A 26882-nucleotide genomic window follows, 5' to 3' on the forward strand; every position below is an offset into this window, starting at 1 on the left:
TACTGATCTGTTTGTAGTCCCTTGAATAGGGGATAAAATGCTCATAATAAGAGGTTTGAGATTCAAAAAAGAACTCTGTTATTGCATACACATGTTGATAAGTTTTTTCCATTTGTTTTGGTAAATGGTTTGTCTAGAGCTTCTGTTGTTCCTAGCTTTACTAGTGTGCTTTTATATCTTAATTTTTGTAGAGTAAAGCATAGCTGTATAATTTGATGGAATTTACCTGTTAACGTCCTGCATACAGTTAAGTGCTTGACTTAAAAGTATAGTGAGAATAAAGATACTGTTCTTGCCTTTAACTTTTCAGTAAAAAAAATTGCATAGACCCTTGAACAGGAATAAGTGTGAAGAGTCCTGTATGTAAATTGAAAAAAGATGAGGGGAAGAGGGAATAAAGCAACATAATAAAAATGGGAGAAATGTGGTTTAATTTTATATCTACAGCAGATTCACAAAAATAACTTTAAAGTTTGTTATACATGAGAACCACAAGCTGACTGATTTTTAATGGAAAAGATGGAAATACCAGTTCCATTAATGTCTTGGATTTTTTAAAGTTTGAGTTTAGTGTTGTGCAGATGGCTAAGGAATATCAGAAATCCTGAAATGAATTAATTTTCTAAAAATTTTAATATTCATGGGACGTAGAGGAGAGTCACTGCAGTTGGGTCTGTTTCTTCTGTGTTGTTGTTAGAAAATTGTTCTGTGTGACTTGAGTTTTGTGGCTGAATACAGCGTACACACCTCATGTTGTCGTAAGTATGAAACAGCTGATTTTAAGATTGTTTCCCTCTCATCAAACCAGTGAGACTCCAGTCTTACACCTGTGTGTCATAGCCAGAGAAGCACCAAATAGAAGATGGTGTAAAGGAAAATAAAATAGCGAATATTTATTAGTAATTATGGGATAGAATTAAGATATTCTCATTAGATTTTTGCTTTAATTTCACTGTAATAAATTTTTTATTTATGTGAAATGGAAAGTAATTTTACTCTAAGTGAATGTTCAAAAGAAAAAAAACCCCACCAATGAAAACACCCCTCCAAAAAAACCCCAAAACACCCCAAAGCCTAACCCCACCCCAAGCAAAACAGGTTTTCCCTTTTTAAATAACCACATATACTTAAGCAAGTTGAAAGAGGAAATGTAATAAATCTAAAAAGATGTAAAAACCACAGGGGTTTATTGTAATTCTTTTTGCAGCTGTTTGCTCTTGGTGTGTTGGGCATTTCAATGTGTTTCCCTTTTTAAAAGTTCCGTTACTGTTCATTATTTGCTGTAAAAGGATTTATTCTGCAGTGTTATTACTAAGCTTTAAATATTTTTATCTAGTGTAAAATTGCAGGAAAAACCCTGCGTAAACCAGCTATTGCAGTACTGTAGAATGCAGTCTTCTAACTGCCAGCTGGAAGTGGTCTTTCAGGCTGCTTACAAATGTTTTAAATATTTGTATGCTAATGGCAAATTTGGAATCTTTGTGTACATATTTAAAATAATTCACTACATGCGTTGCTGCAGATGGGAATAGCCCTTTGCCCTCCTTGCTGCTTGATCCTGTTTCCTGCCTGCTTGTGCCATCCCTGCATCTCTGTGCCCATGCAGTGAGCAGGGTAAAAGAAACCCAGTGAAAAGTATCAATTGCGCTCATTTTGGTGGGGAAGGAAAGAACAGCAAGGAGTGGGCAGCAGAGCGAGACTCTTCTACTGTGCGGACCTAGGTTAGTTTGTGCTGTATCCACATGCCACATAGAGAATGTAGTTCTCGTATGTATATGTTCTCATTAAGTGAGTGTCGATGACTTTTCAGTACTTGTAAGAAATACGTAGCATAGAACAAATTAAGAAATACATTGAGGGCTTTAGATGTCTGAATAGCACATTCTTAGTGATAGGTGGCCCAAGAGGGCAAGTATTTCAAGTAATGAAGAAAAAATGTACACTAAAATGTTGAGTCAAATTATATGTGAGCTTGACCTGTCTGTTCACTTTCTGCAGTTGCCAAGAAGGTTACATGCAAGCCAGTAAAATATGGAAAATAGTGTTCTTCATGATTTCTCCGGGAAAGATGATATACAGAGTTGCTTTAGAGAAGCAAAGACTATTCACATGTACTTTTTCTTTGAAGAAAATATGTAAACTGCAATTGCAAAGATGGGAAATACTGTCTTTTAAAACATTCTTCATTCTTTGATACAATAGCACTTCATTGTTCCATATATTGCATTCCACTTTTAAGGGACGGAGCATGTGAAAGGTAAGCTGCAGCTCCAGTTTTAATCAACTTCAAATCAAAAGCCTTTTCCAGAAGGCACAGAAGGAAAACTTTAATAATGAAACAGTAGTTTATCTTTAGTTTTGTTCCAGTGTGGAGTATTGTGCTTCTAGAACTTCCAGCATTGTATCAGTAGCAGTTCCACATGTGACATGTGCAGAACCAGAGCTGTGCCAAGTAATACAAATAAAATTTCTGCCTTGGTGTGTGAAGAATGCAATTATGACATTTCAAAAACTGAATGTTCAGAGTTTTGAAAGAAAATGTATGAAATAATTGTCATATATTGAATTACTGGTTTAAAAGTGAAAATTATGTCAACTTAGCAGTTGGCATGGCTATGCTTTTAGAACCATTTTGGTATACGTGCCAGTTTCATTGCCATGTTATGCTTTGTGTAGTTTTTGTAATATCACTTAATGCATGTTCAGAATCATTCTTCCATCACAGTTTGTGTACAGTTTTATATTTTATTCACACTGCTGAATGTGAATGTCTGTAGAAGGGGGGGGAGTACTAGAACATTTGTCTGGTATTATGTAACTTGTTTAGGAGAGTTTTTCATTGCTAAACTTGCTTTCTGTTTTGTGTTCACTCTGCATGTTTTGTGCAAAATATGCTTTTTCTATTGCATATGGGGAGAAATAGCAAGTCATGAAAATGTGTTTATTAGGAAAGTAAACAAAAGTCCTGGATGCCTCTTACTGCTTCTAAAATGACAGCTGGCTCTGGAGAATAAAATTACTTGGTATACTTTTCATGCATGATTACATGTAGATTTTTTCCTGCTTACGGCCCACTTCAGAGTTAATATTAAAGATAAAAAAATTCTGAGTTTAGTTTCCATAGACCATCTGGTTTTAATCACAAGCATGTGTACAAGACAGTAAATTAATCACAAATGACATGATGTTTGCTCTGAATAGTACTGTAACTCCCCAAGTTGTATTAAACATAAAAAACATAATTAGTTTGAGTTTCATCATTTTTGAAGTGAAACTTTAACAATTGTAGTGGGTGAGAGTAAGCCAGTCCACTGGGGGGCGGGGAAGAGTGCAAGTCTGTGGAAAAATCATGCTCTTGTTTTCAGTTGCATTATGTTACCAGGCATGCATTTTTTTTACTCTAAATTGGGACCATTGTGCAAAACTGTTTGTTATAAAGACTTAACAAGAAATATAATTCATCTTAATTTATCCAGGTATAATTATTAATTCATTGTTAGCATCTTAAAAATAGAATTGGTTAGATTTGGCACATGTACTTTACTGGAGACGATAGCATGTAGTGTGAATATTAGAAATAGAATAATTCAAGTGATGGTCATTACTGAAGACTGATACGTTGGGCCTTTAAGCCTAGTTGCATAAAAGCTGATCTTGAGCATTATTCTTACTACCTTCGAAATGAATTCTTTCATGTATCTTTTTCTTCTTTCAGTTAACCATAAACCTGAATTTCCCAGGTGACTGATATTTTTGGGAAATAAATACTGATTTTAAAATTCTCTGCCCAGAACCTTGCTACTACATTTGCATTTCTCCTTTATTGCTGTAGTAGTCAGAGAAGTACTTGCAGGTTTGAAAGTGTTCATCTAGATTTGGGGGGCAAGGGTAAGGGATTGATTATTGTGTGTTGCTTAATTCTTGAGGTCTCGGGTGGGAAAACTGGTAATGTGGAATCTTCTTCATATTATTGTAAAAAAAAAAAAAAATTCTGCCCAGTGTCAAGGAAGCTGAATGGTGTATCTTTAAAGAAGATGGGAAAACTATTTTACTAGAGATCTTAAGTATTTATGAAGTATTTGAGCTCTAAATCTTTCACTGGTCTGAGATTGAGGACATTGCGACTCAACCCTAACCTGCCATTAGTATTACGGTGAAAACTCTGCAAGCTTCTGTAAAGCTTTAGAAGTGAAGTGAGGCTGTAGTGTGATGTACTGACTATAGGATTGGGCCAAATCATTCATCTTTGAAGACTGTCACTGGCCTGCTCTGGGTATCCTTATTTATTCCATTTAGGACTTTGTTCCCTATTCTGTATTCCAGGTTTTATTTTATTGTAAAAGGCTTTAACTATGTGGATAATGTGGAAGATATGAGCTCTATAAAGCTTTATTTGGGGGTTGTAATACTAAACTTGATGGAAATGGGTTAATAGAAAGAATCAGATGTCAGATGCACAGTAAAACCAGTTCTTTATGTGATTTGGCAAGTCATTATATACCTCTTCATACATGCTTTGTTAGTATACGAATATCATGTATGTGTTCTTAATCTGTTGTCTTGTTAAAAAGGATTTATGGCTCTTCCTGGGGCAGGGGAAAGACTTCATTCTGGATTAATTTAATCTTAAAATTTCTCTTTTGTGTAAATCAATACACAATAATTAAGTGCCAATACATGAGAACTTAAAATAGATAGGTACCCTTTATTGACTCATAGGCATGTAAAAATATTAATATGGAAAAGTAAAAGTGCTCTTCATGGATTTACAGATGGGGGAAATAGGAATGTGGAAGAGCATGAAGATGCAGTTTGACCTCATCTTTCAGTTTGTTTCTTCTAAAAGTTTGGAAGCTACCATACCATTAAAAACCTCCAATATGACTCTTGATAAACTTGACCTAAAGTCCTTAAATTTTGTTTCAGAGTTCTGCTATAAATGAAACTAGTTCAATGTAAACATGCAAATAAAATACATGCTTTAATGGACAAAATAAGTCTGAAAGCCTGTGTTTCATTAAGATGCAGAGAAGAGTAATGTTATTGGGGAGTTGGCTATATTTTCTCATATTTTTAGTTTTTTGTCTACATAACCTTAAAGGAACAGAGGTGGAACTTTATTAATGACGCACAGGGAGAGGCTGAACATACAAGACAAAATTGTGCTGGAAAAGGACTGAAGTTCAAATACGTATAATGTACTGATGCTTCCAATAGAGGACTTCTGTCACGAATTTAGAGAGCTCCTGCTTAAAAAACAAACGCTGCCCAAATCTGGTCCTGTTCTTCTTGCAGGAAAATGTCATCATTGCCTTGGTCGTGACAAAACAAGAATAGAACTATCAAGATTTAAGTTTATGAAGAACATAAGTATCTTGCCACAGTGATAAATCCGAGTAGTTGAACAGTCAGCACCTGAGGTAGCTTGTCTGCTGTTAGGGTACATGTAGAGCTGCATGACTGCTGTAACCTGCCCAGGACTTCGAATATGGTAGTGCCTTCAGTTATTTCAGCAGTTGCTTCACCTGCCTCAGTTAATGAAGTTCCTTTATGGCTACAAGGATGCTTTTCAAAGTCTTCATCTCTTCTGCTTAGCAAATTTCAGCTGCGCAGTAGCAGCTACCCCGGTTGGGGGTTGAGGGTGGTGTAGTCACGGAGCACTTCAATCAGCATTTGCTCTTGCTGGCTACAGTTGTCTTAGTTGATGCCTTTTCAGTCATTGCAGCATGCTTCCAAATGTTACCTTTCATGAAATACAAATGTGGCATTCTCAGTAAGGTATTGATTGAGCAAGCTTGAGTAGAGACTTAAGAAATATTAGATACAAATTTTCAAGAAATACAAACCTGTTACACTTGTACTGTCAATGACACAAATTCCTTTGATAATTCAAAGTGTGTTACAGAAAAGGAATCTGTTGGATGATTTTGTAATAAAGATGCAAAGGTCTGGTTCTGCTTCCAGGTGCTGAGGTTCATCTTTAAACTATTTGGATATCTGCATTTATTTTAGTTTACATGGTGTAGTGTAAACTAGAATCCCTCAGAATCTATGCATAAATACACCCTGTCAGAGCATACTCAGCAATTGGATGCTGATGAGATGTGAGATTTTGCAGAGCTGAGAATGAAAGTTGAGTGAAATAGGTTTTTAAGTAAGATGGAAATAAAGTTACGAGAAAGCAACAAGGTTGAGCATAACAGAGCAAACTGCGAACTCTTTGAACATGATCCGTAAAAAGTAGTGGAAGAATTTGATCACAGGTAAATGTTCTGTAAACCTTTCCAAGAAATTGATGCGTCAGTATGCAGAACTTCGGTTTGAAATGTGGACTTCATTGGAGAAGCTGCTGCTTTTGTGGACTTTGTGTTTCAAGACGGCAAATGATGTTTGTAGTGTGTTAGAATGGATGTGTTTTCCTTGTGTACACCAAAAGTCACAAACAGGTAACTGAAATAACAAACTTGTATGTTCTAGTTTGTGTTCATAACCATTTTCTCATTAATGTATTGATATTTACCAATTTGTCATAATTTTGATAACTTATTTTTAAATATGTATCTTTAATGTGAGAATTATAGTATGAGGTTGTATCTTGAAATTTGGATGAACCATGATGAAAAATAGTGCCAACAGTCAGTCTCTTCGATGCGCAATATTTTAGTCTCGAATATAATGCCAACTGACTGCCTTTGTATGTAAGATGGCAACAAAAGGAAGTTCCCTGTTTCTTACCATGTGCTCTTGGTTTAGTCCTGTGTAAACTTGGTTTTATCATTAAGGCCTTTGTACTTTCTGTTTGCAAGTGAAGAAAGTTGTAGCCAGCTGGGGTGTCTTAAGGGAGGTAGATGGTGGAAGGGTTAATTTTAATAATATCGCTAACACACACTGAGATGCCTGATAGTTAAATCTGTTACTCAAAGTTGTAGTTATTCCTAGTACCGTGCTTTTCAGTTGTCTTCATTACATGTTAGCAGGTGCTTATGTAGCTCTGTGCATATGAGAGCTGAGACTTAATGCTTTTTTTTCATGTTTGATAATCATTTCACTTTGGGTAGGAACAATAACTTTATCTTGCAGGTAGTAACCACTTCTACTAAAACAAGGAAAGTAAAATGGTAATAGAAAGTTGAGATAAATCTGAGTGCAGCATCAGCAATATGCCCAATTGTGCAAATGGAGGACAAAAAGCCAAGTTTGAGTCCCAGCTTGCCAAAAAATGAAGCTTGTACAACAGTAGCAAGTAGAGAATCTCTGCTCTTCACTTTTATGCAGTTGAGTTCACTGCGTATTCTGCCTCAAAAATTTTCACAGGTTCCTTGGTGGTACGCACAACTTTCAGCCCAGGTCTAAATAGTAATCTGCCTAGCCTGGGCAAGTACAGGCTTGGTTTGTTGCATGGACTAGTTATGTCATATTGAAACAGATCTGCATCTCTACAAAACACAAGTTTTCATGAGAAACGGTACCTTTATTCAACATTGCTTTGCTTTTTTTGGAAACAGGTAAGTCTTTATGTCAGTGGAGCAGTATGCGATAAACTGCAGGGTATCCTGCAAATGCTTTATTAAGGCTGTTCTGTTGTCTTTGTTTTGAAATACAGATTCCATTTCAGGTGTATTTCAAATCTAATGCAAGATTTTCTTTTTTCTACCAAATACGGCTTTATCATGCTGGAAGCTAGAAGAAGGTGTTCTGTATTTCTCATAAAGTTATCAGAGATAAAGATTGTCACCCAGCAGAGTTAGCATAGGAAGGAAATTACTGAATTGCACTATCAATTACCAGATCTTTTGACAGGACTAGAGGCAATGGGCACAAACTGAAACACAGGAGGCTCTGAACATCAGGGAACACATTTTTAACGTGAGCAGGACCGAGCGCTGGCACAGATTGCCGAGGGAGGTGGTGGAGTCTCCATCCTTGGAGATATCCAACGCTGCCTGGACAGCGCTAGGTGGCCCTGCTTGAGCAGGGGGCTGGACCTGATGAGCTGCAGAGGTCCCTTCCAGCATTAACCCTTCTGTCATTCTGTCCTCTAAATAAAGCTTTGACTTTATTGACTTTATATGAATTGACATTAAAAACGGACTACATGCTTAGGTGTTTGAATGCTTCCTTACTAGGTTTCATTTCAATGTAGATGTATATATTGCTTAGTATTGTTAAATTTTACATTTTCAAATGAGGCACTTCAAAGATGAAAGTTCTTTGAATCTTGAGTTGTTGCTTTTTATAAGGACCATGTGACTGCAGCTTGCCCTGCCCTTTCCCCCAGCACAGACTTACAGCTTCAGAGATTTTAGCCCCACAAAGATAATCAATTCTGCTCTCTTTAATTTGGAAGAGGAGGTTAGGACACTGGCCTAACTTGGCACCTGCTGCAGAAATGACAGGTAAGGAATCCTGCAGGAGGGAATGGGGAGCGTGGTGTGAAGTTGTGTACAGCAGCGCTGCTAACACCTCTGGACTAAAAGTGCTGTGTATTGGTGAGGTTCACAATTCCTTAGGAATGCTGGGGTTTTAAATTTGGAGAAGATTGGATTATGAACAATCTAGGAAGTTTCCCTTGAAACTAGATCCCTGTGTACTTTTTGGAAGATCCAAAATATCTTCAAACTAGTGAGGTCATCACATCTCGACTGTATGTGTTTTTGTATAATACAAAGTTTATGCTGATTTTCTGTAGTCTTAAAACTCCAAAATCTGAGAAACCTCTCTTAGGCTTTGCCTATACACATTTGTGCTACTTTAAAACATTTTTTTAAATTATATTGAAATCAAATGAAATTGATATTAATAAAACTGTGTATTTAAATGTCTCTAAAACTTTCTTAGTGGTTCTCTCATCTCTGATTGCATAACTAAACTTGTTTGCACAGTGCGTAGCGCAAAGATATCCTGACTTCTGTTAAAGTAGTAGAGCAATACTGAGCCTACCGACCTCTGTGCTAGCTGTACTAGTTTTACTATATCTAGTTCACAGCAGACTTTTCTAAATTTGTTTCAAACTCCGTATGTAAACAAGCTGTAAGTTTCTGTGATAGTTGAACTCAGAATTTCTAGAACCTGACATAAAACAAGCTTATGAAATTTTAACTAACTTTCAGTGCTGAGTGATGCAACAGTTTTGGATACTTTTGATCTCTCAGGTCTTGTCTCTGTTGATTGGTGAAGTCACACCTATATGTCATCGTTTCTAGGTGAAAGAGATGATGAGGGTTAAAGGTTATTCCCTTGCTCCTTCAACAGTTTTGTACTTCTTAGCTGTTCATGATAAGGTAGGAAGACATCTGAAGACGTTCCTGCTGCATTAGTGACAACACAGGTAGAATGGATAAATACGAAAATCACTGTCTGATTAGCCAGCCGCTCTGGTGCTGCTGATTCCCCAACGTGACATGGGGATGTTAGGCAACGATAGAGAGGAGGGGGCCGTGTTCAAAAATGCGGGATTGAGTTGCTGTTTCATGTAGGATTATTTCAATGACTTTGTATGACTACGGCCTCACAAAGTTTTGCAGAAATGTATATATTTATACATAAAATATATTAAAAAATAATTATACTGTGCAATAGAAGCCTGAGTAATGACTTCATTCCCTTCTGCTGGTCAATCCAAACTTCTTTGAAATTGTAGTGAGTCTTTTTTGCCAAAAAAAAAAAAAAAAAAAAAGGGCCCTCCTTTTGTATTAAATGCACAGTTTTACATCTGGGAACATAATGACTCGCAAATGGACAATTTTTATTCAATTTACAAAGTACTTAAAAATTTCAGCATCTTCAAATTCAGACCTTGTGAAAGCTGTACAGGTGAAATCTTTGTCCTTTCCATTTAAATATTTTCAGATGTGCTCATCATTCCCCAGATACTGAAGAAATAGTTGAACTCCCGTATGAGTAAAGTTTTGCGATCCAGGCAAAACAGAAAAAGAAATGTCCCTTGATGGTAGTAGTGTCACTGGTACGGGTTTATTACCTAGCTACTAGTAACTGCCACCAGTTTTTCTCTCTTGAAATCTGATTCCAGAAGAGGAATACTGCTACATTCACATTCCTCATTCCGTGTAAGATGCTAATGTTATAAATAGAAAATTGTGAAATAGATGTAAAATGTTTTTAATAGTCTTGTCAAGGAAATGAACGTCTTGCTGGCTCAGGTCAAGTTTTGTTTCTAGGGACTTAATTTTCCTTTTGAGCCTTAATTTGGTAATGTTCACTCTTTCCCTTAAATACTTATTTGCTTCTAGCTGTCCGCAAGTATATGCTCTTACGGAGAGAATTTGGGGAGCATAAAATTGGGAAAGGTTATGTTGCAGTTTGTCTGCTGTAATCCCTGGCAGCCATGCAGTGATGCCCAGGTGACGATTGATTTACTCTCTGACGGTTTTATTGTTGTAAAGGTATGCTTTTGTCCTCAGCAGGGGCCACTTGTGATTAAGGTGAGCAGGTTTGGCCAGACCTGAGTAAAAACTAAGAGAAGAATGGGGAGGAAAAGATTGCTTGACCATTTAAAAATGTGTAGCACTGTGTCTTCTCTTAGTATATCAGCAGCCAACATTGTTATCTGTTACCTTTTGATAGGTAAACCTGAGCAAATGCAAACATGAACACAGCTCTGCGGATCATCTTGGGTTCCCTTTAGAAACCCCAAATAAATGGCCACAAGGGATTGTGTGTTTTCCTGAGAACAGCCCGACATTGGAGTTCTTCCTTTCTGTGTGATGGATAGTGGCTCTGCTACTCTCAAAATTTTACCTATTCCTGCTGGTGCACAATGTCGCACGGTCCACTTCAGTGGAAGGCAAAATTTACCCATGCTGCTGTTCTGTCTTGCTAGGTAATTTTTGAAGCAGACATAAAATAAAGTGGGAAACGGAGGGAAATGTAGGGGGGGAAGCTCTTTGTTACAGTAGCCACGAAAAATCCTATTAATTTAAAAAACAACCTGTTCTGTCAGTCAAACCTGTGAAGCTGCATAGCACCGGTGTGCAAGGTAAATGTACAACGTTCTTCAGTGTTGCAGGTTGTCATGACTGTTTCTGCTTGGCGGGGTGCTGTGACAGCTTGGAGCTTGTCTCTCATGGCAGTTCTGTATTGGGGAGGCAGTAGTGAGGAGTGCTCTGTGAAGCTGAACGTGTTCCTTCAGATAGGTTGTGCTGAGGAGCTGGGTTTCAATTTTCCTTGATAATGGGACGATATAGGCACGTTATCGCTCAGTCTGTGCGCGATGCATCTGTTCTCTTCAGCATAGGCATGTTTATCATGCTGTTAGTCTTTTAGAGTAATTCAGATTAATTTTGATTGGCACCATACCCACTTTAAGCTTTAATTTAAAGAAAAGCTGTATCGTGTGAATGAAGATGATTCGGAGTCTGTTACTTTGAAAATAACTATTTGCTGTATTCCTGCTTACTGTTACAAATTCTTTTTTTCAGCATGAACTGTAAGGATATGTTCAGGTCTAACAAAGTAATTACCGTTAACCGTAAACAGTAGGGTTTACATAGGTTTATGTAGAGAGGTTGGAATGATCTCAGTTTTCTTTTAGAGAGAGAACCCTGAAGAAATAGTGCAGAGGCAGAGACATACTGTTTAAAAAAACCCAACCCCACACTATATAATCACTTTGTAAGTTACGGTAAATGATTAATTTGTAATGCTACCATACGGTCTTACTGGCTGGTTTGAGAGATTGCCTTCAAAAACATACCAGATTTATTTGGCTGTGATTTTGTCAGTGAATACTGGTTGCCAAGAATCTGGTTCACTGCTTTCTCTCCGGTAAATCTGGGTGGCCAGAAGGAGAAGGTAACGGGCTGTTAGGGGAGCTGGAGAGGCTGTGTCAGGCCTTTTGGGGTCTTAGCCTTGCTGCTTGTGGATACAGGAAAAAAGGAAGAAAAGCCAAATTGTTACGGTTTTTTTCCATAATGTTAAAATACAGACTGAAAGGTCGGTGGTTTGTAATTGTAGCTTCTCTTTAAGATGGGTACGTATGTATCAATAGCTGGGTTAGTTTCACCATGTGGAGGTAATGTCCCGGGACACTAGTAGTTGTCCAGATGACAATTCCAGCCTGGTCCCTGAGGCTGACAGTCATCGCTACAGCCATTATTGTATTTGACCTGCTAAATGATACTAGCACTTGCAACATTAGAGCTCTAGTTATAAAGGGTTAGTGGGCTGTGCTCGGTCATACTTGGATATTAGGAAAAATTTCTTCACCGAAAGGGTTGTCAAGGGTTGGAGCAGGCTGTCCAGGGAAGCAGTGGAGTCACCATCCCTGGAGGTATTTAAAAGATGCGTAGATGTGGTGCTTAGGGACATGGTTTAGTGGTTGGACTTGGCAGTGCTAGGTTAACGGTTGGACTTGATGATCTTAAAGGTCCTTTCCAACCAAAATGATTCTATGATTCTGTATGTGCTTTAGGAAGGAAGCATCCATCTTGCTGAACATCTGTGTTATGGAATAAATAACAGAACTTTTGAAATTGGATATATAGCAAGCTGCTCCATGAAGGGGAAAAGATGAAGGAAATGGGAGAACTGATGAATTAACAGCACTTCTAATAGGACTCAGATGTTAAATTGTGCCACTTTTGAAATCATGTTTATTCTGAGCTGCTAGCCTCAAGCCACTTTTCAGCTGTACCTGATGAGGTAAATGTTACCTTTCTTGTAAATGTTTGTGGTTGTGTGTTGTAATTTGGACATATGTCAGCTCTGAATTGCTTTTTGGGGCCATTCCTGAAGCAAAGCTAGCCTGAAAGGTGTAACCTGGCTCTGGCTTTCCAAAGTAATTTTATCTGTAACAAATACTTTGCAGGGTGTGCTAAGTTTTCTGATCATCAAACAGGACCTCAAGATGTTGGTAAATTGTTTTAAGAAGTCTTTATCTGAGAGCATACAGAGCTTTCATCCCTTGCGCTGCTGTGATTGAGGGCTTTCCAGGCAGTCGTCTTCTCTGCAGAGATTTCTTCAGGGCCTCTTAGCTCTGCAACGTGTTTCTATGTCTGCTTCCCCAGCCTGAGTAATGGATTATGTTAAACCTATCAAACAGTGCAGTACTTGCATGTTACTTTGAATCGGAGGTATTTGTGGAGAAGAGGTGATTTTAATAGGGGGCAGAGGAGGAGCGAGTGTGTACGTATGGGTGAGAGCTGGTTTGAAGCCTGAATGACTGGGGCAGGGAGCTGCTGAATTTTAAACACTTTGGATAATTATTTTTGCATGTGGACTGTGGAAGAAGACACACAGAGTTCAGGAGGAATACTTTAACACTTTCAGTTATTATTTGGGCCTTTTGGAATATAATTACAATAATTTTAATTAGGAATTAATAAATGTAATAGGAATAAAATTATACTCTGACTTGCTGTTCTTCCAACTGCACTCACTGCAAATGCAAGCAGATCTGTTGCAGAAGTTTTAAAATGACAAAAGTCTTAAACTTTTGCATCAACTTCTAATGCTTTTAGTATTAATATGTATTTTAATGAGACTTGTGTGCTGTTCCGATCTGAGATGTGGTTATAAAGTGGGACAACATTTTATTCTAGTTCAGTTGTATTAATTTCACATACAGCTTTGCCCCTTTTAAGTATCTGTTGAATGTCTGTACCAGAGCAGGCTGCGGGACAGGCATGAGACTGTATTTGTGCTTGCACACCCTCAGTACAGCTGCAGTGAGAGCAGTTCTCGAGTTTCATTAATAACTGTGTTGTGTGCAGGGATCCTAATTCTTGTAGTGGCAATAATACCAGAAGGATGAAACGTCACTTTGGCCACGTGCATTGGCAGGCCTAGACGGAGGCAGTGTTGTGGTTTGTGTGTTTTAAAAACCCTCCAAAGAGAAATGACTTGGGGCTCTTCTGAGCACTTAATCTACTCCAAGCAGAAGTATGAAAAACTAGGAACTTGTTAATGTTCTTGGAACAGCTGGTTTTAACTGTTGAGGTAGTAAAATTAAATTTAAAATCATTAGAGAAACCTGTGTAGTAACAACTAAGGGGTAAGAATGGGTAGAGAATAAATGGGTTTTTTTTCTGGTAATGTGAAGTTTTATTATAGTTTATTTCTGTATTATATGGGTATTTTTATATATACTTATATGGGTATTTGAAATTTTCTAGTTTGAAGTGTCACGGTTATTTACTTTCTCTTTATTTTTTTAGGTTACTATTAAAATCTTAAAATGCAGATGAAGACTGGCTTGTGCAGAATCCTTCTGCTATCTTTTGCATACAAAAGGGAATCCTAAACCAGGTATTAGTACGAGGTATGTATTAGGATATTTGGCTTTATTCAGCAATTATTGAAATTAGGAGCCCTCTTTTTGTTCACGTTTGCAATTTGATGTAGAGTAATTCTGCTTCTGCACTTCAACTAATACTCGCTTTCAGATATGTAATTCCTTGCATAATTCCTGTCATACGTTAACATGTTTTTAAAGGACTTGAAGTGTATGTACACAGCCTCATGCAGACAGCTCAAAATCTGGCTAGCCAGAATGGGTCTTCCATCCAAAACCACAATGCCACATCATATTGATGTCATGTCTGAGCTACATCTCTGTGGGACTGACAGATGTGAAGGTTTTAAAGGAAGGTTTATGCAGTTTAGGTCAGTCGTTCTGAAATTCTCAACTATCGGTTGCTTTTACAAAGTAAAAAATAATTTGAAACACTGATGGGATTTGACTGAGATGTGCAAGTTATACTGCTAAAGCAAAAGGAATTTGGGTTAGTTCTCTGTTTGGTTTTGGCTTAGTAAATGTACTCAGAGCTGTCTCTATAGTTGTGTTGACAGTAAACAGAGAACTAGCTGTATGAAGAACAAGATATATCGAGCTATTAATGACATGTAAAAGATGTCCCTGCCCGTGGCAGGGGGATTGGACTAGATGATGTTCAAAGGTCCCTTCCAAGCCAAACCATTCTATGATTCTACAGTAGTAGTAGTCTATATGATGTATCGATAATTAGAGCAGTCCTTTTACTGATTTCCAAGTCAGCTGGTAAATTAAGCCCGAGAAGTAAGCAGTAGAACTTCAGAGTTGCATGGGAAGTATCAACATGATGGGGTCCTTTGTCATTCTGTAAAAAGTGTGGGAAGGGCAAAGGGAGACAAGTCTTTCTGCAGTAACACATCTCAAACTGTACCGTGAGTTACAACTAATACTAAAAAATTGCCTATGTGGTCTTTGATTCCCAACACTGAAATAATTCAAAATTTCTACCAAAGACAGGCAGAATCCTATTATGCTCTCCACAGAAGCTCTATCTCCTTTTTTTTTTTCCTATCTTTTACTCTCTACCTGCTATGCCTTGTTGCATCTTTCACTTAGGTAGCACTGCTTTGGTAAAGGATTTTTCCAAAGAAAACATTTTCTCTGTGCATGCTTCAGATGAAGGGCTGGGGCCCAGCTCCCCTCCGTAGTGTTCAGGTCATCCCAGCAATGTGCTGTATGTCAGACAGTCTGGTAGTTAACCCTTACTTCTGGACATGACTTCTTCTCTCCTGAGCCCTGCAGTGCTAACTCCCATCTACCTCGGGAGCGGCAATTGGGGCAGGCTTTTCAAAGCATCCCAGAATATCTGAGGTTGGAAGGGTGCTGTGGAGATTGTGTGATCCAACTCCCTGTTCAAAGCAGGATCTCGGGCAGAGGAGGTTGCCCAGGACTCTGTCCGTTTGGGTTTGGTCTCCACAGATAGAGACTCCACAACCTCCCTGGGCTACCTGTGCCAGCGCTTGGTCACCCTCACAGTAACGATGTGTTTCCTGATGTTGAGGGAACCTTCCGTGTGTCAGTTTGTGCCCGTTGCCTCTGGTCCTGTCACTGGGCACCACTGGGAAGACTCTGGCTCTGTCATTTTTATACCCTCTGGTTAGATGTTTATAAATATTTATGAGATTTCACTCCACCTTCCCCAGGCTGAACAGTCCCCACTCTTTCAGCCTTTTATAACATGAAAGATGCTCCAGTCCCTCAGTTGTCTTCCATTCACTGGACTCCATGTCTCTTGTACTGGGGAGCCCAACACAGGACACAACACTCCAGATGTCTCACCAGTGCTGAGGGGAAGGATCATCTCTCTCCATCTGCTGGCAACTTTTTGTAGTGCAGTGCAGGATGCCATTGGCCGCCTTTGTGGCCAGGTCACATTCTTTGTTCATGGTGGTTCTTGGACTTGGTGTTCACCAGGACCCCCAGGTCCTTATCTGCAGAGCTACTTTCAGGCAGTTGGCCTCCAGCCTGTCCTGGTGCCTGGGACTATTCCTCCCCAGGTGCAGAATTTGGCATTTCCCTCTGTTGAACTTCATGAGAAGATCCCATGGCCCCATTTCTCCGGCCTGTCGAGGTCCCCCTGGCTGGCTGCATTGACCCTCTGGTGTATCAGCAGCTCTTCTCTGCTTTGCATCACTTGCAGACTCGCTGAGGATGTGCTCTGTCCCATCAGCCAGGTCTAAATGAAGATGTTGAAAAGGACTGGCCGCAGTACTGATTCCTGGGTGCTCTGCTGCTTACTGGCCTCCAGCTGTACTTCGTGCCATTGATCACAACCTCCTGGGCCCGGCTGTTAGGCCAGGTTTGTCCCTCGCATTGTCCACTTATCTAGCCTTTATCTGCTTGTCAGTGGAGATACTGTGGCAGATGGTGTCAAAGGCCTTCCTGAAGTCAAGGTAGACGACAGCCACTGCTCTCCCCAGATCCATTGACCTGATCATCACGGAGGCTATCGGGTTGGGATCTGTAAGGATTTGCGAATGCCCCCTTTTTGTAAATCCATGCTGACTACTGCCAGGTACCTTCTTGTCCTTCTTGGTCTGAAAATAGTTTCCAGGAATAGTTGGTCCATCCCTTTCCCAGGGCCTGCAGTTCCCTGGGTTGTCCTTCCTGCCCTTCCTGATGATGGGAGTGACATTTGCTTTCCCCCAGTTGCCCTCTCCCAGTTGCCCTTTCAGCAAGAGCGCGCACCCTTGAGGTGCTGGCAGCCGGCTGCCTCCCGTTGGGCCCAGTGCAGGTAACTTGTGTCCCTAACTGGGACCCTGTTACCTATTTGATATCGGGGGGGCTCAGGAGCTGGGAAGACTGATATGCACCTTGTTTTGTGGTTTTGCCTTGCCCTTTACTAAGGAGTTCTTGTTATGTTCTAGTTGTAGTAAAATCACAATATCACATAATAATATACAATATAGAAATAATCACACAATGCTGTGTAATATACACCAGGCTATGGAAATAAGCCAGCTGCAAGCATTTACTCTCAAAATCAAAGGAAGGCAATACAATTAAAGCTCTTTATCAGAAAAGTAATAGGAACAGAAAAAACACTTGATTTTTTCAAAGTTTTATTCAAAAGAGGTTTTTCTAGCCAGCTGACATTTTGTCTTGACCATGTAGCTGTTGGGAATTCAGTCTTGCTTGTCCTTAGGTACCAGACTGCCCCTGTGGACTGAGCCGTTTGGGAGCCTTGGCCTTTGGCAGGCTTCCCAGGCGTCTCAGAATTTTCCTGTCCTCAACTTACAGTTTCCTTCCTGTTAAGGGAAGAGCGGGGCTGAGGTTCCTCAGAGATACAAATGTTTCTTTCACTGCCTAAATAATGACTCCTTGTCTCAGTGGAGTGATAAAATCCTTTTTCTTTTCCCCATTATTTGTCTGTGTGTGTGCACTTCAGATTGCAGTGCGAACCTGGCTGACACAGCCTGGTGGCCTAATGAAATTGCTTTAAAAATTGAGGGAAGATTGGATAAAAATGTGAGTGGATTGCATTGTATTTGGGGCAGAGTGTGTGATAGCTAACTGTTGCTTAACTGTTGCTTAAGATGAGGAGAGTGAGCCAAATCAGTCACACAAGAAGTTACACCTGCTCAGTCTGATCTTCCTTAGCTTGTTGCCAGCAGCATTTGCAGAGCTGAGAGCTGGCCCTGGTGTGTCACTGCATCCCTTCAGCACTGAAATTAATCTGTACGCAGTTCTGGGCTCCAACTTCATTTGCAGTGAGATCAAAATGTGCTGTCAGGCTGCCTGGTACTGGGGCTCCTGCACAGTGGTAGAGAATTCCAGGGCACCTCTCAGAAGGGCTGGCTGGGAAAGCGTTAGCGTTTCCCAGCTCTTTATCCAACTGTACTTGCCAATGCTTTGCTCTGTAGTTGCTATTTGAGCCTTGTTGTTTGCCGTACTTTGATTACAAAAGCATGGTTTCAAGACAGTTCTCTCTTAAGTATCTGTTGTAACTCCTTAACCTGAATCATACTTATTTCCTGAAAATGTTCTCCCTGGCATTAGGTTTCAGTGCAAACTGCTGGTGGCTGTACGCCCTCAGAACTGAGGATGGCTTTCTGCTATACTGTGATTATGTGCAAAACGCTGCTCTTCAAGTTGGAATTACAAGGACTACCAAGGGTGAGAATATACTTGTGTTGTCGCTCATTAGAGTCCCACCAGCACCCTGGATTGGAAGAGACGCACTGGAAGAGCCTGAACATGACATCTGCTTGCCACGTTCAAGGTGCCTTTTCTTGTACGAGGACGTAAGTTTTTGTGATGTTGGCTCTTCAGCCCCCGGCAGAGGAGGCAGCACCCGCTGTTAAGCAAAGTTGAGCATGTCATAGTAAAGCTTACGTGGCCAACTTGGGTGAGTAACTTGAGGCCTTGACTCCCTTTTTATCTAAAATGTATGGAAGCAGATTTTCTTTCCAGATCTCCAATACTGGTACTGGGAAATGGTGTTGATAAAAGGTTTAAAGTTTGTACGTGCTACCACAAGAATCAGGGTGAATGATATATTAAAAGACTGCTCCTTGGTTAAATGATTGGTTTGGGACTTAAAACCCTTAAATGAGTAAGAAAATATTTTTCAAGCGCTAAGATATGTGACAAGATAGTAAAGTGGTGGGGTTTAAAGAAAAAAACAACAGTGTGGATTGTGTTTAAGTTGCAGTAGAGTTTAAAAGAGCACAGAAAGGTTAGGTACCTAGAGAAAATTGTATGAGCCATCTCACAGCTGAGCAGGACTGGAAGGAAGGGGTAACCAATGGGGAGATTAAAGCTGCAGTAAGATTTCACTGTCCACGCAGTTAAGTCTGAGTTGGAAGTTGTGATAAAATACCTGCTGTCTTAATGCAGTCCAGTAAAAAGATGAAAACCAAAAACCATGAATGAATTGAATAATGAAGAATGCATTTTGATGCAATGACATTTTAACATTGCACTGTAATGTATCACCAGTTTTCAGGTTTTTTGTATCAAAACCATTTCAAATTAATCTATGAATAACAGGATGTTTATTTTCCATTTCCTGAAAGCAGCAAGGCAGTGAACATGAAATTGAGGGCCTGACAGGAACCTCACCGAGTTCAACCAAGGCAAATGCACAGCCCTACGGTGGGTACTGAATGACTTGATGTTGCGCAGCCTGGGCATAGAGCGGTTGTGAAGAGGCTTTGCAGAAGCTGATCTGGGCATCCTGAGGGACAAGTGACACTGAAGGTGTCCAACCCCACCCTGAGCAGGGGTGAGGAAAGCAATCGTTCCTCTGTTCAGCACTTCCCAGACTGCAGTTGGAGAGCTGTGACCAGTTCTGGGCTCCCAAAGACCAGCTGTACATGGGAACAAGTCCAGTGGAGGCCACCAAGATGCTCAGGAGGTTGGTGCATAGAAGCCATGGGGACAGGACAGTGGGTCTGTTCAGTCTTGGAAGCAGGAGCTTGGGGTAGGCAATCTCACTTCAGCTGGGTTAACAGAAGGGGGTAGAAAAGATGGAGCCAGGCTCATCTTTGCACTGCACAGTAATGAAGAAGTGTCCTGTAATTCTCAGTGTATCTAAGTGTTGTATCATGCTGCTAATAAAAGTAGTGCAAGCCAGTACTGTCTCGCTGTACTTCAATTGGTCTCCCCACACTGTGAAACCACGGGGAGTTTCTGGTCACCCTTCTGAAGGGTGAATGCAGGGGACCCATCTGGGGGGCTGTGTGGGGTGAAGTTCCCTTGTGGTTTAGGGATCTTCACCCTCCTGTTTATAGAAATATGGACTCTTCCAATATTAAGACAGTAGAGCTGACAGATCCAGGACAGCAAGGCAAACTTCAAATGCTGGCACATCTCCTGTGCAAACCTTTCCAGTCAGGATGGCTCAACTGGCTTGGTAAAGCCTTTAAACAAACCAAAAAAATATGCACATAAGCATGGCCTGTGCAGGCTGTGGCTCAGGCTGTGGGGGTTTGTGGCAGGGATGAGAGCAGCTTTCTCCCCATATGGATGATCATGTGCAACTGCTGTAGAAGCTCCATGTTACAGAGGGAAACTCCAGCAAAACTGAAGACCCTGCACAATGCATTCCTGTAGCAATGCTGTCTCAGCTGCCATGCTCCCAGACTGCCACTGCTCTGCAGGACTGACCTAAAGGACAGAGGTTTTACACTGGCTGTGGCAAATAGCAATAACAGAATTATAGCAAGCAGAAGCAGGACGTTTTAGGAAACCCCCAGGCACTTCAAGCAACCCTAGCTGGCCAAGATGGCAGCTGCGCTCTCTGCTGTCTCTTCTTCCATCTATTCAGACAGCTTGCTTCCCTCCAGACTGATCAAAAACCATCTCATTTTTGAAAGGGTGCAGAAAGCACAGAGGACCTGTGATGAAGTCAGCTGCATCACCCCACCACCCTTCAGCCAGGAACACAACTGCTGATAATGTAGCAGTGAGGTAATGAATCCAAGGTCTCAGAACAATGTATTGCCATTGCAGTTTATAGTAACAGTTTATAGCTGCAAATACTTCAAAGGTCTTTCTCCACCAAGTGGTTTTTATTGCAGCTACTTTCTCTTCATCCTTTGTCCACCAAGACCTTTTTCTTAGCAATTGGATAAAACCCATGTAATAAAATCAGACAAAAACCAGCTTCAAACATCTTTTCATATGCCTTTTATGCATCGTCAGTAGGGGTTTTGAGTTTATATCACCAACCAAAAGAGAAAGATGGCTGCAAAATCCATCCCTTAATAAAACCATCATGAACCCAAATTTTATTCCCATGTTCTGTCAACTTCCTCCCTCTCTCCTAAATGTCTCAAGGAAAAAAAAAAAAAAACCACAAACAAAAAAACCAGAAACTAAAACCCCAAACAAAAGAAACCCCCAAAATCAACAGCCTTTGACAAACTACTTGCTATGTCAACTCCTGGAGCATTACTTGACATTTTTAGGTAAGACTGTACAACAGTTTCTAAATAGCATCTATATTCTATGGACATTTGTTCAAAAGCATTTTGTCCCCAACTTGAACAGCTCAAACATTGACACTGATGCATATGTGCTGTACAGAGCTCATCATGCACGCACCACACTGTTACGTGTACAATACAGGAGTAACAGGACAGGGTAGCCACGTACATGAAAACTATCACTCCACCATTAGGCAATGCTTACGAATATCCCCTTTCCTTATTCATCCTCCATGGTTGTGCACAGTGACTGAAAGAAATACAGCTATGCAAAGTCCCAGGTGCTAGCAGTGACAGACCTGATCCTCAGGCAGTGCTTTTCATGCATTACAGGTGTGCACACTTTGCAAAATGAGGTATCTAATAACTTATTTCAGAGAGGTGTAGGGAACAAGTCTGTTCAAACCCAGACTTGTTAAAGTCCCCTTAATACTGTTTGCAAAAAAGACAGGCAACTACTCTACAGCCAGAAATGAGTATTTGTACATCGTGCTGCTGTTCTAGTTTTCTATAGCTTAATGTGACATTTCACAAAATTGAAATAGTGTGCTTTGTTACTTACTCATTTGGCATTTCTTAAATATAAAGTTTTAAACTTTCAAGAACCAAAAATCAAAAAACTGGTTAATTGAACTTTATATTAAAAAGTCACAGTTCTTAAAAGGATACTTAATAGAGCTGCACCATTTTGATGGTGAGCAATCAAATACATTATGAATTTATCCACAATAGTTTTGCTAATCATCTAGGCACATAGTGGCACGTAAACTACACGTAGCAACCAGAACAGCAAAGGCACAATCTGGTTTGTGGGGTTTTTTTTGTTTTGTTTTTTTTTTTAATATCTTTTCAAGATGTTGTTTAATTTACAAAGAAAAATATTCTATACTTCATGCACAAGTATTACATTTGTATTTTATAGCACAGGACCATTACAGAACTGTTGTCGTCTGATAAAGTGGGTCATTTAAATAAAAATAAAAAAAAAGATAGCAGCTGTTTGTACTGAGGAACTGAATTTCTGAATTACAGGACAACACATGTTCTCATCTGTCAGGCTGAGAACATCTGAAGACCTCTGTGAATCTTCTTGTCTACAGAAAGCACTGCCTGCACGTTTAAGGTAGTTATAAGTTTTCTGGGTTTTTTTCACCCTGTATTTGTTTTCCCCATGTTGCTTGACTAAGAACTTAAAAGTTAAGATGTCTGTAAACTATCAGTTGCTTCTCTAATCCAAAAGTAGTTTTAAAACAACACTGATTGATAGAAGTAGGAACCTGACTGCGACCCTATGAGTGGGGCCTGTTCAGCTTTGTTCATACCTGCAGCCTTCACTGTGTTTGTTCACTTGTACAAAGGGAATCACTCGCTCTAAGCGTAACTGCTTTCTCAGTGGGAGACAGCAGCAGGAAGAGTTTCAGACCAGAACACAGCCCTCAGCAATTCAAAGTTAAATCTAACACAGTGACTTCAAAGTGTAACTTCTGCACACAGCTCCAAGAATATGACAGTTCTGCAGTTTATGTAGAAATGTTACAGTTAGAGTAAGTAAAAAAATTTTAGTTTACAAATGGAAAAGATCTATTAAAAAAGACATTTCATGTAGTTATCTTAAATAGTTCTTATATGCACCATTCCACATTGTGGAAAAGCTGAAATATGAAGTCTGGACTCCACAAGTTAAAGAAAAACAGAATTATATGTATTGGCACAAATACTTACATCTACATCTGTACAAAGTAAAAAAGCTGACAACCCTGTCCCACCAGTGCAGCGTACCAAACTGCTCTCCAACACATGCTTTCCTACGTGACTGCCAATGAGTGACAGTGAGATGGGAACTCGGTCTTAAGAGTGCGGTGCCAAAAAAAGTTCCAAACTGCTTTCTCAGTCTCTGAACAGAAGAATCAGAAGTGTATCCAAAAAGGCATCAGTCCACTCAACATGCTCGCAGCTGTGAGGTCACTGCAACTGCACTCGATACGCTCCTATTAGCAGCTTTACCTGTAAAAGCAAACAAAGGTTTCATACGAGGATTGTTCACAGGTAACTACTGTGTTAAACACTTCTAATACAGTAGCATGAGAAAAGGCATACAGCTGCTAGTGACTGAGAAAGAAAAAAAAAGAGAAAGGAATTTACAATCTGTGTTCAATAAAATCAGTTTGTAATAGCTCTGCTGAAATAGGAATGGCTTGTAAAAGGACACACTACTGCATTTGGTGGTGGTTCAACAAGTTAGCCCCAAATCTGAACTAGACTACACATACACATGTACTTCCATCTGAATACAGGTTCATTCCCCCCCCCCCTTTTTTTTTAAAAAAGTGCACACTAAAACATTTGAAGAGTTTTAAGTTTTAACTCTGAAGAGCTAGAAAATTTACTGGTGTGTCTTCCAAGGACAAAATAAATGCTACCAGAACAGGATCTGTTATTCATCTTGCAACATGTAGTGGAACTACTGCCCAAACCACCTGGAAAATACAACACACTACACAGACTATTTAAAAGCAGACTGCACATCCTAGTAAATACTTCCAAGTTCTCCTAAACACACAAACAAAAACATCTGTATGCAAAAAATAACTGACAATACATGTATCTGTTAGTCATTAAATTCCCAATATAGGTGGGGAAAATGTTTAGCTGTAATGTTACTTTATCCTGGTGCATGAATTATTCTGACTGCAGCATAAAAACATTTAATTATGACAGAACTAGCACCCGTGGCATGTTCCTAAGTTCTGGCAATGTCACAGGATGGAACTGTAACTGATGGGAACTGGGATGAGGAGATGGTGGGAAGTCCTTAGTTTTACATTTGCAACATACAACTAGAAGCATTTAGACTATGGAAGAGTTATTGTACAACAGCTTAACATACACATTTAATTACGAAAACATTCTGTACCTTGGCAGTGGGAGCTTCTGCCAACCGTATAAAAAGCTTGTTAAGGCCTGCAGTAGGGTTGAAGGAATAAATAAAGTGACTATCCTAAAAGGAAAAAGAAAATGGACAAAGTTAATTGCAGGATCTGGCTGGAAGTCCTATACAAGTGGACTAATGACATTTTCACTATGCATTTTTTGAAGTTGTGTATACTGCAAAGAACCTTTGGTGCAACCATAGAGAAAACAAGAGGACTTGAAAATTGTACAGAGTGATGATTAATAGGTTTAAAACCCAATACTAATAAAAAAAGATAATAATAATTAGAAATATTAGGTAGGTTGTTAAAATCAATATTTAAGAACTTAGTTGGGTTAAAAATTTGAGAGGCTAGGTGAATTTGAGCAATGAAACAGCTTTAAATCCAGAATTCTCACCTGCCTGCTCAAACCCTCAGTTCTGAAGCCACCGAATCACAGAAGGGCTGAGGTTGGAGGGGACCTCTCAAAGCCACCTGGTCCAACACCCTGCCCAAGCAGGGCTGCCCAGAAGCAGGCTGTCCAGCACTACAACCCTGCCTTTAAAGTCATAAATTTTTATGGAGTCTAGTACACGCAAGGTTTGTAGTTCTCTCCATATACAAAGAAGAATTAAGTTTCATTTAAAAAAAGCCCCATCACGATAAAAACGCTTCATCACAATACACAAAATCCAAATTAAGGCACCAAGATTTCTCAGGCTGCTCCATAGAGACTTTGTAAAATTGCTTTATAGTCAGTTATACGAAAAGATTTACCAAAAATACAGGGAGCTGGAATTTGTCGTTTAAAACCACAGCTTGTACGCTACATGGTCCACAGAGCCGAGCAACAACTTCTTTACCAAAGAAATTTGAATGGAAAACAAATAGAAGAATTCCAGATCCTGAAAAGGAAGGCAATTCAGTCACACGAATTTGAAATGAGATCCATTACTTAGAACAACTGCATACACTAAACCTTTGAAGACAGTTAGGTAGAAATACATATATAAATATAAATATTATATAGTATATATTAAACGCCAACGGAGTATCAAAGCAACATGCAGAAATCCAATCTCCCAAGCCAGTGGATCCCAGCACAGAACACAACTCACTTGGGCACAAAGTTAAGGTCTTTTGGCAGCAGAAATAATTTTATGTGACTATTAGAAAGGAAAGCAAAAGGGATACAGCAATCCTTGGTACGGTTCACCTCTGTGGTTTTAGGTTTACCTAACAGAGTTATGGAATTTATTGGGGTTTGGGTTGTCTGTTCTCTTAGTAAGGACAACTGAGCCCAGTCAATTATAGATCTTTATGAACTGCACTGAAATTCAATAAGCAACAATTTTCAATACCCACAAATGCCTCATTTTAATACAAAAACTTATATAAGGTTTCTTAATTCTATCAAGGATACCTATAATCAAGAACTGGAAGACTTACATTACAACTCTTAACAACCAGAAAACCAGACAGACACAACCACTTTCAGTCTTAGTTTAAGTAGTGTTTCACAGTCACATTAATGTATTATTTTGAGAAAAATCATTATCAGTAGGCGTTTCCCTGATATCCTCAAAAGGTGAATTAAAACTACTAAACTAAGCCAAGTATCAAAGATCAATATTTGGATTCCTGAAAGACCGAAGAAATATTCCCAAGTATCTCAGGAATTTGATTCCGAGCTTTTTCAAAGGGTCTGTGGGCGAAACAAAATTGATTGATGCTGGCTTCTTTTTTGTAGTATTTCTAGACTACATGCGTGTCATGGTAGTGCTGTGACTGTACTCCAAGACTCCAGTGCATTAGGTACTGTCTACAAAACAAGATAATCCTCTATGAGATTTTCTAAGTATGCTCTTAGATGAAAATTTTTCAAAATTATGAATTCTAAGGTAAACCACTCCTTTCCTATAATACCTGGCACTTAGCTAACGTAACCCTCCCAAAGCTACTGTAACCCCTGAACAGAAGCAAGAAGCTGTGTATGTGGCAATTAAAAAAGAAAAAAAACTTTTAAAAATATGAGGGTGGTGAGGCACTGGAAGAGGTTGCCCAGAGAAGCTGTGGCTGCCCCCTCCCTGGAAGTGTTCAAGGCCAGGTTGGATGGGGCTTTGGGCAACGTGGTCTAGTGGAGGGGGTCCCTGCCCATGGCAGGGGGGTTGGAACTAGATGGTCTTTGAGGTCCCTTCCAACCCAAACCATTCTAGGATTCTATGAAACCCCACCCACAATGCATTAACATATCACTGCTCTCCCTATACTCCAGCATCAGAGCATCCTTAATGTAACGTACTGCAGTAAGTCATACAAAAATAATTCTGCATCATTGCAGATACTTAAAGGCAGTTCCTTAGCGTATTGTTATACATTTCTTTTTTTTTAAAACAAACAAAAAACCCACCACAACAATGAACCCCCTACCTTCTGGCACATTTTGGGGGGGTTTATAATTAAAATCCGTAGAAAAGTCTGGCCCTTCACAGAGACGATGACACGCAATTGGAAAGACTGGCTCCAGCAAAGCAAGACGAGCTTCAAAATAATCCCTGATGGTATCTTCTGCTACTCTTGTGAGCCTAAAAGACCAAACGAGTGAGGCCTGTACTTCACACAGTAAAATGACTTTACCAGACACACACTTAGCAAAAGCTGATGCAAAACAGGATTTCAGATCACCATTTTGGATTCCCAGTTTTCAGGAGTAAATGCCTTCATCACCAGCATTTATGCATAGATGAA

The 26882-nt window shown here is 39.7% G+C and overlaps 2 protein-coding genes across 13 annotated transcripts in view; one reads left to right on the forward strand and one right to left on the reverse strand.

Moving 5' to 3' along the window:
- Positions 1-19866, forward strand: part of PSPC1 (paraspeckle component 1) — a 64516-nt gene extending 44650 nt beyond the window's left edge. For 2 of the 10 annotated variants that reach the window (XR_008577048.1, XR_008577053.1), the window contains 2 exons: positions 14175-14278; positions 18438-18918. Coding sequence is in view for 2 of the 10 variants with exons in the window: in XM_054825039.1 (XP_054681014.1) it covers positions 1999-2028 (30 nt within the window). In the remaining 8 variants the exon portion in view is untranslated. The other 8 variants (XR_008577041.1, XR_008577049.1, XM_054825039.1 and 5 more) reach the window with 6 other exon arrangements.
- Positions 17221-26882, reverse strand: part of MPHOSPH8 (M-phase phosphoprotein 8) — a 36201-nt gene continuing 26539 nt past the window's right edge. For 2 of the 3 annotated variants that reach the window (XM_054824984.1, XM_054824996.1), the window contains 4 exons: positions 26565-26719; positions 24912-25039; positions 24137-24220; positions 17221-23226 (listed from right to left, as the gene is read on the reverse strand). In XM_054824984.1, the coding sequence (XP_054680959.1) occupies positions 23185-23226; positions 24137-24220; positions 24912-25039; positions 26565-26719 (409 nt within the window). In that variant the 3' untranslated portion in view covers positions 17221-23184. Of the gene's footprint in view, positions 23227-24136; positions 24221-24911; positions 25040-26544; positions 26720-26882 lie in introns of all 3 variants that reach the window. The other variant, XR_008577038.1, reaches the window with a different exon arrangement.

Source organism: Grus americana, chromosome 1 (genome assembly GCF_028858705.1).
Source record: "Grus americana isolate bGruAme1 chromosome 1, bGruAme1.mat, whole genome shotgun sequence".
Taxonomy (NCBI): Eukaryota; Metazoa; Chordata; class Aves; order Gruiformes; family Gruidae; genus Grus; species Grus americana.